Raw genomic sequence first — 13,990 nt, 5'->3', positions numbered from 1 at the left:
AACCTATACGGTAGCTTTGATTACCATACACACAAAAATACAAAAAGAAGAGAACTGGTGATATTTATTGCTCCCTCAAGAATCAGCTACAAAATCCAATTAATTTGTGCATTTTGTTTCAGTTGCCAGGGTCTAATTCTCCATGGATTGTGCACATCTCCTCATATCTTGCAAGCAGAAGCACTGACAGCTCATGTTCTAAACTATCTTTTCAATGTTTGCCTAATGAGCAGACTTGGAAGATAGTGTCTCTCTCTGAAGCAAAAGGGCAGACTGGTTTACTGTCCTGTATAATAAAGGTAATGTCTTCCTCTGTGCTAGAGAGCAGTTTGCTTTAAGACTATTACAAAAAATTCAGGTTCCTCATGCTTTCGATCCTCTTCTGTAACCCAACCCTGGCAGGTGTCATCTGGCACCCATTGTGCTCTGCTATAGGAGCCAAAGCTTGCAGAACTCATTCCAGAAAATGATGATACTCTGGTTATTACTATTGCTGAGAGTAACAAACTGTCCTTTGTCTCTGACCCAGGGGTCTCCTGTCTTCTGCCGCGGCATCCAGGAAGTGATGGCACGCAAACTTGTTAGCTTGCAAATAAAATAAAATCTCAAGATTCTTAACAGTTCTTGACATTAGTTATACAGCATGGAAATCATTCCTTGTCACTCAGACAAGCAGTTGTGAAAGGAAACAACTTTTAACCTACTTACATTGCAATCTTAGGACACTCTTCAAATAAACCAAGAAGACAGGAAATGTTCACTCCAAGATTGTATGAATCACTATCAAACTGAGCAGCACATGTAAACTGTGAAAATGTCATACATAGCCTATTAGGAAGTATTTTTATTAAAGTTTGCAAAATAATTAAAATGCATTTTGAACACAAAATTGGAATCAATTCATAGGACTCAGTATCTCAGTTTGAAAAGCACTTCTATCCCAGAAATGGAACAAGATGAAGTCAAAAGCTTAAAAACTTTTAAAGACTTTTTTTTTTCCTCCAGCTTCATGCTTTAGGGTTACATCAGTCATTAAACCTCTCTCTAGCTCATCTTCCTCATCTCTACAGTGGGATTAACTGTGTAATAACTCCCAGCATTGGGCAGGGGGCCAAATATGATAATGCGTAAGATGCTTTTTAAACCCTAAAGAGGCAAGACAAGGTGAACCTCTGGCTAGTGTTGTTTGCCATTAAAAGCAAGTTCTCTGTAGCGCTTTCATGGAACAAGTTCAGCAGCTCACAGCGATCATAGCACGCGGAGTCCTTTGTTCATTCAATAAATATTTATTGTGCCAGGCACTGGGAGGGAACAGGAAAAAGATCCCAGGGGCACATGGGAGAGAAACCTCTGATAAGATAAAACACACAAAAGGGCTTTTCCCCTTTGGATACAGTTTCTCCCTTATATTTCCCTTCAGTCCTATGGAGGAGAGAATATAAAGGAAGCCGTGGGACTTCAACAGAGATCTAATGGCATGCAGGCACTGTAAACCAATTCTTCACTCAGGTTTATACTCCTAAGCAAACTAAATAGACCATGAGTGGCTGGAGAGAGAAATTCCCGCTGCTGAACAGACCAAAGGCCCTTTAGGTGAAAAACTAAACTAACGTCTTTATGAACCAGACCTAGAAGAGACCTACCTCCATGTTAAGACTGAGGTTAAATTAGAATTGAGAAGTCTCCTCTAGGTCTCAAGATAAAAATCAGGGTTAGTTAAAAATGTGCATTTAGGAGCGGCTAGGTGGCTCAGTTGGTTGAGCTTCTTACTTTTGATTTCGGTTCAGGTCATGATCCCAGGGTCATGGGATCAAGCCCTGTGTTGGGCTCTGTGCTGAGTGTGGAGCCTGCTTAAGATTCCCTCTCTCTCTCTCTCTCTCTCTCGCTCGCTGTCTCTCTCCCCTTACCCTTCTCCCCTGCTCATGCTCTCTCTCTCTCTTAAGATTAAAAAAAAAAAATTAACGTTTTTAAAATGTGCATTTCAACTTTTGGTTTTAATAAGGAAAGTCCAGATTGTACCTCAAACTTATATTCTCTTTTATAGCTAACTCTATTTATCAATATATAGAGAGAACACTTGATAATCCTGAGTTCACCTTTTTCCTTAAAGAGATCTATTTTGCTAACTGCTAGATGATAATCAATCTTCGTCGTTTGGAATATGCACCTGAAATACCTTCTGCCACGTGAAGGCTGAGTACACAGATCCACCGTTGTTCTTTTAAGTCACAGGTATTTCTATCCTGATGATGCAGGTTTCATATGAAAACTAAAAATTGCACTATTTGGCACAACGTGAGTTTTGTTCATGCATTGCATGTCTGAGGTATCTGGGCCCATGCAAAATTAAGTGGGAAACGGTATGCTCCTCCTGGAGACGGCGTGCCCTATCTTATGCACCTTCAGTCCATAGTGAAGGTCTGATGAACGCCTGTTGATGGACGTGCAGTGGGACCTGAATGTTCTCAGATGAATTGCTCAAAATGACAAAGTCTGGGCATTGATCCAGGGGCACACATCCTCCTCACACTTCCGTCCAGCTGGCAGCAGTAGATGGGCAGCAAGATACGCTCATACCCTGAGGTAGGCCCTGACCTGTGTGCTCATACATCATGTTAGTTCATTTAAGCCCCACAAGAAGTCTACGAGGTCAATACAATCAATATTTCCATATACCAGGACGGCAACTGCAGGCACAGAGAGGTGAAGCCACTTGCCAACAAGGCACAGAGCCAGGATCCACACCCAGGCAGCCTGGCTCCCGGCTCTTAACTTCTAGGCTAGGCTAAATCTTAAAAGAATATGATAATAAGAATAATAGATACCGTTCATTTATATACTGATTGACTACTCTAATAGCAGCCGCTAACATTTCTTGGGCTCTCACTCTGTGCCTAGCACTGTGTTCGGTAATGCACAGATTGTAAATTCCTCCCAACAGCCTTTCCAAGTGGGTCTCAGCCTTGCCTCCATTTATGACTACAGATCAGAGAGTTTCAGTAGCCTGCTCAAGGTCGCAGAGCAAGCTAGTCGGAGGCCAGGACTGGAGAGCAGGGCTGGGTGACTCCGAAAACCCACACCCACTGTCACTCACTATGCAGAGGACTCCGGTCACCAGCTCTCCCATAACCTTCCTCATGGTGGGACACCCTGAAAAGGCCAGCTTTTGCCCCTTAACTGGTGTTCGTTTGAGTACCTCTGAGTTGAATTAACTGGAGCAAGATGGATACTAAGAGGTAGCAGAGTCACTGTGAGTTTTGAAATACAGCTGTGTCCTACAAAATAGCATACTGAGAAACGTCTCTATGGATAGGAAATCAAGGTGCCCAGAAATCAGCCCGGTTCACCAAAACCCCAGGCAGAAACCACCCAGTTTCACAAAGTTCTATTAATAACCCAGAACAAGCAAGCAAGAGGAGGGCAAAAAGGATGTACTGACAACACAGCCAGCCCCCTCCAGAGCTGGTGGGAGCGTGTGGAGAGCAGCGGCCTGTGCACCTGCTGCCTGGGTTCAGGTGTCCCTCTTGAGCCATATCGCCATCACACAGAAGTGATTTTATTGCCTCAGGTCCCAAATGCTCCTCCCGAAAACCAGGGTGATAATGTAATGTCCCATTTATTTTATATTGTATTTTATATTATTATTTACTACGCTATTATTTCTATTATTATTTACTATTCTATTATTACTCCATTAAGAGAGTTCAAATAAAATAATCTAGTAGAAATGTTTTGAAGAGCTTAATTTACAAATAAAAGATGTTTCTATCACACTTTTAGCATACCATGTAGATTCATCTCTTTTTTGGGGGTGCCTGGCAGGCTCAGTCAGTGGACTGTGGGACTCTTGATCTCAGGGTTGTGGGTTCGAGCCCCATGTTGGGTGTAGAGATTGCTTAAAAATAAATTCTTTAAGGGGCGCCTGGGTGGCTCGGTCGGTTAAGCGTCCGACTTTGGCTCAGGTCATGATCTCATGCTTAGTGAGTTCGAGTCCCACGCTGGGCTCTGTGCTGACAGCTCAGAGCCTGGAGCCTGCTTCAGGTTCTGTGTCTCCCTCTCTCTGTCCCTCCCCTGCTCACACCCTCTGTCTCTCAAAAAAATGAATAAATGTTAAAAAAAAATTTTCTTAATAAATTCTTTAAAAAAAAGTATCTCTTTTTTTTTCTTACAATACTGTTTACTACATTCCCTGTGTTCTTTAGTCCCTAAATCTATAGGTAGATTTGTGTTGAAGGAAAATTGCTTTACTCTTCTTTTCCAATGTCTACTTAGAATTATTTCAGTTACTTTTTATAGAAAATTCCATACCCAGATATTTACAAACTCCTATAAACTACATTTTGAAGAAAACATTGATTTCATTAATTTAATTTCCACAAATAATAATGATACATCTTTCCTAATAAAAATGTTTTCTAAAATTTTGAAGAAAACACTGATTTCATTAATTTAATTTCCATAAATGATAAATAATGATACATCTTTCCTAATAATAAAAATGTTTTCTAAAATTTATTAACAACCTTGTAGCAATAAGTTTGGGCTGTGGGCTCCTAGGTTCGAATCCCAGATGTTTTTACTAGTGAGGGACCTTGAGTAAGAGCTTGAATCTCTCCCTACCACATTTTCCTCGTCCATAAAATGGATACAATTCTTCTAAATCAGGTTCATTATGATAATCAAAAAAATGGACTAGTCAGGATGTCTGATACATAGTTATCAACCAACAAATATTATCAATTGTTATTATCTTAAAAGGCAAAGAAAAAAAAGAAACATATATTTTGCAAGGCCTTCTTTCATAAATGTTAGAGATATCCTAAACAAGTATTCTGGCTTTTAAAAATATAGGAAAAAAAACTTCAATAGTAAAATAAATAAAATCCTTGAAGAGGTGAGCTGTGCACAAAACTATTTACTTCTTCACACTATTTTTTAAAGTACACAAAACTTACAAAATAATATACATGCTGAGATTCATAGAAAAGATATCCAGGGAAACATGAGAAATACAATAAAAATGATTAAAGGTACGCTAAACAAAACTGATCATGTAGGTTCACTGAGCCATCAATTCCAAAGGCCCTAAAGTTTGTTCCATGTATGTTCCAGCAACCAACAATAGGGGCCAAGACTGAGAGGCAGCAACTAGTTCACGCAAGGTTAAATACTGATTAAATTACTTTTCCTAGCATCAGCACCTGGGTGGCTCATTTGGGTAAGCGGACTTCGGCTCAGGTCACGATCTTATGTTTCCTGAGTTCGAGCCCCACATCGGGTTCTGTGCTGACAGCTCAGAGCCTGGAGCCTACTTCGAATTCTGTAACTCCCTCTCTCTACCCCTCCCCTGCTTGCACTCTGTCTCTCTCTCTTAAAAATAAACATTTTTTTTTATTAAAAATAAATAAATAACTTTTCCTATTACTAATTTCACGAGCATTTTGAGGAATAAATTTACTGGGAAATTGAGATACTGAACACTAATTGCACACAGAAAAAAGGATATAGTAATATTGATCTGTGGAAATGACATGTTTTTGACAACATAGAATCTTACAATTTGAAAGGACCATCATAGTGATCAAATTACTTACCACCTGCTAGAATTTTCTGAAAGGAGCTAAGAAAGTAAAAGAAAACAGCAACAACACATATACATATACTCAGATATACAAACAAAGGTGCTAATGGATCCCTTCCATTCAAGTTCACGTGAGTCCAGGAGATGAGGGGTTTTGTATACCTCGGTATAGAAAGCAAGAGATGAGAGAAGTGGCACACATGGGGCATGTGTTGGACAATACCAGCACCAGAAGCAGGTGAACAGAACTGGGATGGAGGCAGAACACAGGAGAGACAGACTCCAGGGTGGCCATTGCTGTCAGGCTAATATCTGAAACGACTGTCATCTCTGGGGCCTGACACACCGAGCTACTGAGCTAAATATTTAAGTAATTGACACAATTTATTCTAGTTCCCACAATAGCACTAAACACCTAGGAGGTAGGTGCCATCACCACTCCTATGTCATAAAAGAGGAGGTTTACAGAGGTAAGGTGACAGGGCTAGAATCAAACTCATCATGCTGCTTGATCTGACCCCCCTGACCTACCTCCCCATGCACCAACCCACCCATCACAGAGTAGGCTCTTCTGTGCGATAAATACATATTTCCAACTCCCTCAAGCCTTGCAAGGCAGCCAGAGTTAAGGAGGGAGTGTCTGCTCTAATGGCTGCCCTGGAAAAAAAAACAAAAAACAAAACAAGGCAGGATGGAAAAGGGACCACAGGAACAGCGGATCTGCCCAGACACGGACTGGACCGCCAGGGAGATCTGAGATCCAGCCTCTGAATCCTCCTTACTACAATGCATTCCCCTCTTCAAAGAGCTGAGAGATTATTCCTCTTAAACCATCCTGCCTCCTGAAGTCCTCTCACGAATCATCTCTTGACCTGAACTTGAACTTCCCCTGTAATTGACACTGCTTCTCCAGCCATTGACAAGATCAAACCTCCAAGTTACACAACGGTGTTCAAAAGAGAAAATAGGCAACTGCATGACTTGAGGGCAAACAGCAAGCTGCAACTTTGCGGGGTTTTTTTTTTTTTTTTTATGTTGGAATTTTGTCACATCGACTTACACGTAGAAAATAAGTATTTAAATATTTTCTATTTAAATAAAATCTTTATTAAGAATCTTATGAAATCGACTTCATCCCTGGCAAAGAGAAAAGCAAATGAGTGATGGAGTCTTCCCATATTAAAGGGAACAGTTATGTAACCATCTCGCGTGAAGAGCCAGGCTGAAGTCAGAATGATAAAAGCCCGAAATAGCCCTGCTTCTCTCCACAAGTTAAGATCACATGGGGGATTCCACGAGCAACATACTTCTCGTACAGCCTCTGTCCTCTCATGAAGGCCTTCACTTCATTGTCCAGCGGGAAGGTGCCGTCATCCTTCCGAAAGCGGTAGAAGAGTTTGACGTCCTTGAATTCCTTATGTTCATCACACACTGAAACACAATATACACAGAGAGGCCCGTAAGAAGAAAACAAAACAAAACTCATTTAATTCCTCACATGCAGTGAGATGCTAATTAAGACTTGTTTTACTGCCTCATTTCTCAAGCACACTCCTCTATGATTTAATACAGGTATTTAACACAGTACCTGGAATAGAATGAGTACTATCATCATCACCATCACCTCATTGTCTAGTAAAAGGGTCACAAAATTCAATTCATCACTCATTCCACAAACTCTTCTTGAGCACAATGGGGGAGGTATCAGCCTCAAAGAATGTGAAGGCTAGTGAGATAAAGAGCAATGTCAGCATGTAATAAAAATATGGTACAACATGGGGCGCCTGGATGGCTCGGTCGGTTGAGCGTCCAACTTCGGCTCAGGTCATGATCTCGCAGTCTGTGGGTTCGAGCCCCGCGTCGGGCTCTGTGCTGACAGCTCAGAGCCTGGAGCCTGTTCCCGGATTCTGTCTCCCTTTCTCTCTGCTCCTCCTCTGCTCACACTATGTCTCTGTCTCTCTCAAAAATAAATAAACATTAAAAAAATATATATATGGTACAACAGGGCAATGAAAGAGGTGAGGAGATACTGAAGTGACAGACGAAAGAACCCCCGTCGCCTAGCTGCAAGAAATGGACACTTCTCTGAAGAGCTCGCATGTCGTTAGAAACCTGAAGAATGGATAGAAAATGGGCAAAAGTGAAGAGAAAGGGCATTCCAGCCCAAGAGAACATCAACATATGAAAGGTCTTGGTCAGTTTTAGAGATTTCAAGGAGACATGTTCATGAATGTTCGTAGAGATGTCGAGAGTAACAGCAAAAGTTTGGAAACCCCTTAAATGTCCATCAGCAGGAGAACGGGTAAAGGCACAAAGGCATAATTATACATGGCATACGTAGCAGTGAAAATGAGCAAACATGGATGAATCTCACAAACAGCATGTTGATCAAGTTGTACAAGAATAATCATGCATTTTTATAACGATTTAAAGCACTTGCAACAGTATGATACTTTGCTAAGAGATGCATCTACAGAAAGGAAAAAGTATGAAGCAGTAAATGGAAATAAGCCCAAATGCCTCTCGGAGGAAAGAAGGGAATGCCACCAGCGAGAGGTGCACAGGAGACCAAGTGTTTTATCTCTTAAATGGGTAGGTTTGTATCTGGAATAGAAGACGCAGCCCGTGTCTTCCTCCCAAGCTACCTTGACGGTCGGTGGCCACCTCACTCACCGTGATGAATGATGCCCCGGTCTGCTAACTTCTGCATGAGTTTGATTGCTGTCTCTCTGTCAGAAGCCTCTTTGTGCTCAATCAGCCAGTCAATCAGTTCTTTGGCAACAAAGCAGTTTGGGTAGGTTTTGAGATGATGTCGCCTATCTTTAATAACCTTTTCTTCATGCAGCCTGAGCCTGGAAAGAAAGTTTGGCAATCACTTTAGGAATTTTAATGACAACACAGATCAGTCAGCCGATTGCAGAGCTCAGTAACAAGTGGAAGCTCTAAAAAATTTTTTTTTTCAACGTTTATTTTATTTTTTTTGGGACAGAGAGAGACAGAGCATGAACGGGGGAGGGACAGAGAGAGAGGGAGACACAGAATCGGAAACAGGCTCCAGGCTCCGAGCCATCAGCCCAGAGCCCGATGCGGGGCTCGAACTCACGGACCGCGAGATCGTGACCTGGCTGAAGTCGGACGCTTAACCGACTGCGCCACCCAGGCGCCCCAACAAGTGGAAGCTCTAAATGCATTCGAGTGCCGTTCACATCCCTGTATGTCAGTGGGGGAGGGGGCGGTGAGGTTCTACACGGTCAGGGCCCAGAGGCCCCAGACAGTGATTGCACCCCCAGATCTAGAGATGATGCAAGCAAATGGAGGGGAAAACAACCATGGACAAGCTAGAGCTCTCCTGCCAGCCTGGAGACCGAGAAAAGCTTTCTCACCCCTGCTCTGTCTCACTGCCTTCTCTTTATTCCTCTACCAGTGGGCTTATGGCTTCGACCAAAGAGCAAACAAAAACTCTAGAAACTTGCTGAAACCAGGTACTTCCTCTTCATCACAGATTGCTCAAGGTCACCACGTCTGCATTCGTTCACGTACGTAACATACAAATGAGTGTTCCATCCCCTGCCACTATGCACTTCCAGGAATCAGAGACCTATGTGGGAAAGTGCACAGGGATCCTGGCCTTCGCCTGTCCCACTTTCTACAGGGGCAATAGCTTATCCTTACGTGACGCTTACCAGGTTCCAGATGCTTATTTGAGCACTTTCCATAGATGCACTAGTGTCTGCAACAACCTCATCAGAAGTTTTTATTACCATCTCCTTTTTTTTTTCTTTTTTTTTACAGCAGAGAGAACTGAGGCCCCAGAGAGATTAAGTGACTTGCCACACAGCTAAAAAGTGATGAAAATTAGATTTGAACCTGTTGGTCTCCCTTCAGAGTCCAACTTCCCAAGTGTCACATCCTGCTGTTTTTAGCCAGGGAGGGATAAACAAAAAATCCAGGAGAGATAGATTAAAGCTGTTGGACAAACACAATTTATTTACAGGCTGATGGATTAGTGTGGAGAAAAGTGGTTGACACAGAACCTTCCCTTACTCCCTTCAGAACTCAGTGGCTTTTTTCCAAAAGAGTCTTTTTTTTAATGTTTATTTAATTTAGATGGGGCGCCTGGGTGGCTTGGTCGGTTAAGCGTCCGACTTCGGATCTCACGTTCCGTGAGTTCGAGCCCCGCGTCGGGCTTTGTGCTGGCAGCTCAAAGTGGAGCCTGTTTCGGATTCTGTGTCTCCCTCTCTCTGCCCCTCCCCTGTTCATGCTCTGTCTCTCTCTGTCTCAAAAATAAATACAGGTTAAAAAAAATATATTTAATTTAGAGGGGGGGTGGGGCAGAGAGAGGGGGAGACAGAATCCGAAGCAGGCTCTACGCTCTGAGTTGTCAGCACAGAGCCCAATGCAGGGCTCGAACCCACAAACCGTGAGATCATGACCTGAGCCAAAGTCAGATGCTCAACCGACTGAGCCACCCCGGTGCCCCTCCAAAGGAGTCTTAAACCTGCCTTTAAAAAAGAAAAACAGTTTCTTCCATTTGTTTTTCCTTCTCTTATCATCCTTGCATTTACTTTTTAATTCTTGAGTTGGGCGAAACACAAGATCAGTTTTCTTCCTGTTTCACCCCCATCGTCCTATGCCCCTAACTTCATTTTCTCAACTGCCACATGAGTAAATCACACAGTAACTGTATGAGCTTGGCAAGTGGCTTAATGTCTCTTTCTTCCTCTGTAAAATGAAGGCAGTTATGCTCAGCCTATCCTTGGCCACGTTGAGACTGGGCGACATAATGTCTATTAAGTACCAGCACCCAGCATAGTGCCTGGCACAGAACAGGTCCTGACCTCCTTTCTTCTACTCCCTAAGGAAAAAAGTAGATGATACTCTTGCCTGCTTTTTGAACGGAGCTCACCTAATGAAATTTAACAGGTTTTGATACCCCAGGGGTTATAGTATACGTTGGGAGAACTCTGAGGCTTAGACCTCTTTCTTGCTAGACCACTGTTCTAGGCTGAAGTATGTTCCCTTAAAATTCATATGTTGAGGCCCTAAACCCCAGTACTTCAGAATATGACTATATTTGGAGATGGGGCTCTTTTAAAAGGCAATTAAATTAGGGGCACCTGTGTAGCTCAGTCGGTTAAGCATCTGACTTTGGCTCAGGTCATGATCTCACAGGTTGCGAGTTCCAGCCCCACGTCGGGCTCTGTGCTGACAGCTCAGAGCCTGGAGCCTGCTTCAGATTCTGTCTCCCTCCCTCCCTGCCCCTACCCCTCTCACACTCTCTGTCTCTCCCTCTCAAAAATAAATAAAGAAAATTTTAAAAAATGTTTTAAGGTAATTAAATTAGGGGCACCTGGGTGACTCAGTCCATTAAAGGTCCAACTTTGGCTCAGGTCATGATCTCATGGTTCATGAGTTCAAGCCCCATGTCGGGCTCTGCACTGACAGCTCAGAGCCTGGAGCCTGCTTTGGATTCTGTGTTTCCCCCACTCATGCTGTCTCTCTCTCTCTCTCTCTCTCTCTCTCTCTCCCAAAAATAAACATTAAAAATAAAATAAAAGGTAATTAAAACAAAGTCATGAGGGTGGCCCTAATATCATATGACTAGCATCCTCATAAAAAGAGGAGATTAGGACTTGCTCATGTACAGAGAGGAAACCATGTGAAGATACACAGAGAAGGTGGCCACCTCCAAGCCAAGGAGTGAGACTTCAGAAAAGCCAGCCCTGCCAGCACCTGGATCTCGGATTTCTAGCCCCCGTACATTTCTGTTGTTTAAGCTGCTCTGTCTGTGATTCCCTGTAATGGTGGCCTAAGCTAAGACAACCACAAAGTACTTAAGACCGGAGGCACCTGAGTGGTCCGGAAATGAAGTGCTCGGCTGGGACATCAGCACAGAGAAGGGAGAGGAGGAGAGAAATGAGGGTCCTAACTCCTGTAAGCTGAACAGAAAGAAAAAAACCAGGGCACCTGGGTGGCTCAGGCAGTTAACTGTCTGACTTCGGCTCAGGTCACGATCTTGTGGTTCGTGAGATCGGGCCCCACATCAGGCTCTGCACTGATGGCGCAAAGCCTGCCTGGGATTCTCTCTCTCCCTCTCTCTCTGCCCCCCCCCTTGCTCTCTCTCATAATAAATTACAAAAAAAAAAAAAAACATTTTAATTGAGCTCCTACTATATGCTCCATATTATACTAAACATTTTCACATATGCTCATTTTTTAAGTGTTTTATTTATTTTTGAGAGAGAGAGAGAGAGAGAGAGAGAGAGAGACAGAGCACAAGCAGGGGAGGGGCAGAGAGAAAGGGAGACACAGAATCCGAAGCAGGCTCCAGGCTCTGAGCTGTCAGCACAGAGCCCGATGCGGGGCTCAAACTCAGGAACTGTGAGATCATGACCCGAGCTGAAGTCGGACGCTTAACCGACTGAGCCACCCAGGCGCCCCGACCCATATGCTAATTTAACTTCTATGGCCTGAACGTTGCATGCTCCCCAAGTTCATATATCAAAATCCTAAACCTCAAAATGTCAGTTACGAGGGCAGTCAGAAACAAGACTAGGAATATGAACACTAGGCTCTCGTCCTGACACCGCCAGTAATTCCAGACGATTATACTTCTGAGCACCAGAATCTTCACTGGGAAAATGGCGACAATTACATCCATGATGATTACTTCATCACACAGTTACAAAGTTCATTAACAAAGATAAAGACACCATTTGAGCCCTTACTATTTGTTAGGCACTGTTTTACCTGCTTTATTGGCCATCAATCCTCATGACAACCCTCTGACACAGGTAATGCTAAAACCGCAATACCAACGGAGTTGTAATTATTGATAAAAAATAAATGAAGCTTAATAAAAAACATGTTCACATAGGGGTGCTAAAGCCTCACATGAATCCTTCTAATTAATTCAGTGGCAATGACACTGAGTAATTTGTTTAACATGCTCAAAGTGGCAGAATGTGAAACATTAATTCTTAGACACGATGTCTGTCAGGAATCCAAGAATAATGAAGACCAATTTATTTAGAAATTAAAACGTGGAACAAGCTACCATCTAATTTGGTGGAGGAGGAATATGTTATGAGCCAAGAGATGAGATTTAGCTCCTATAAACTTTCCAATTAAAAAAAATTATTAGGTAATATTTATCTTTAAATACTACAAAATAGAACCTTTTGGTTACTATCCTTTCTTGAACCCTGAGAGTGGGGCTAATTCTCGAGCATTTTTGATTCCCGCCGATCCTCACCCTGCACAGAGGGGAGAAGCCCCTGCCTCTTCAGCTCTACCGGGGCCTGGTACATTTCCATGTTTAGAAACCTGAGCAGACAGATGATGGAGAGGAAAGAACTCTGGATCCAGGAGATACTGATATTTTTAGACAGGTTACCGGGGTCAATAATCGTGCTACCATCTTTTTTTATTTCATAGCCAGAAATACAGAATTCTAAGAATGAGCATTAAGAATTATACATCCCAGGGGCGCCCAGGTGGCTCAGTCTGTTGAGCATCGACTCTTGATTTTGGCTCACGTCATGATTTCAGGGTCGTAAGATGGAGCCCCAGGTCAAGCTGAGTGTGGAACCTGTTTAAGATTCTCCCTCTCCCTCTGCTCCTTCCCTGCTTGTGCTCTCTGTCTAAAATAAAATTGTAAGACAAATTGTACATGCCAGAAAAACTACCCCAATAAAAAGATAAGAATTTTCACACTGCCAACACATAACCAAGTGTTTCCATGTAGCATTGTGGGCACGTAATGTTTGCTGAACAAATGAATGTCCAAGGGCACTAACAGAAATGACGCCATTTTCAAAAAGGTAAGGAGGCTTCTCAAGTAACTTAATAGGAGTCCCACTCCACAACTTAGTAGTAAACATCTATTATCACAAAACTACGCTTTCAATTCCAGGGTAATCAATTTCCAAAGTTTTAATCCCTATTGTACATGTATGAGTGTTTTCCAAAAAAATATTTTCCTTTTTTTTTTTTTTTAAATTTTTTTACATCTATTTATTTTTGAGAGACAGAGAGAGCACAAGCTGGGGAGGGGCAGAGAGAGAGGGAGACACAGAATCCGAAGCAGGCTCCAGGCTCTGAGCTGTCAGCACAGAGCCCGACGCGGAGCTAGAACTCACAGACTGTGAGATCATGACCTGAGCTGAAGTCGGACGCTCAACCGACTGAGCCATCCAGGCGCCCCAAAACATTTTCCTTTTACCTGAACTAAACTTTACCCCTTACAGGTTTTCACAACTTTTTTTTTTAATGTTTATTTATATTTGAGAGAGAGACAGAGCATGAGCAGGGGAGGGGCAGAGAGAGAGGGAGACACAGAATCTGAAGCAGGCTCCAGGCTCTGAGCTGTCAGCACAGAATCCCACATTGGGCTCGAACTCATGAGCC

General features: G+C 42.8%; 1 protein-coding gene across 1 annotated transcript in view; it reads right to left on the bottom strand.

The window, feature by feature from the left end:
• DEPTOR (DEP domain containing MTOR interacting protein) overlaps window positions 1–13,990 on the bottom strand; it is a 135,055-nt gene that overhangs the window by 84,032 nt on the left and 37,033 nt on the right. The window contains exons 2-3 of the mRNA XM_019459947.2: window positions 8,255–8,433; window positions 6,889–7,012 (exon numbers count right to left, since the gene is read on the bottom strand). Coding sequence (XP_019315492.1) covers window positions 6,889–7,012; window positions 8,255–8,433 — 303 coding nt within the window. The remainder of the gene's footprint in view (window positions 1–6,888; window positions 7,013–8,254; window positions 8,434–13,990) is intronic.

The sequence above is a fragment of the Panthera pardus genome, unplaced genomic scaffold, assembly GCF_024362965.1.
Source record: "Panthera pardus isolate Hobbes unplaced genomic scaffold, ASM2436296v1 HiC_scaffold_7, whole genome shotgun sequence".
NCBI classification, from domain to species: domain Eukaryota; kingdom Metazoa; phylum Chordata; class Mammalia; order Carnivora; family Felidae; genus Panthera; species Panthera pardus.
This window is presented reverse-complemented; position numbering and strand designations above follow the sequence as displayed.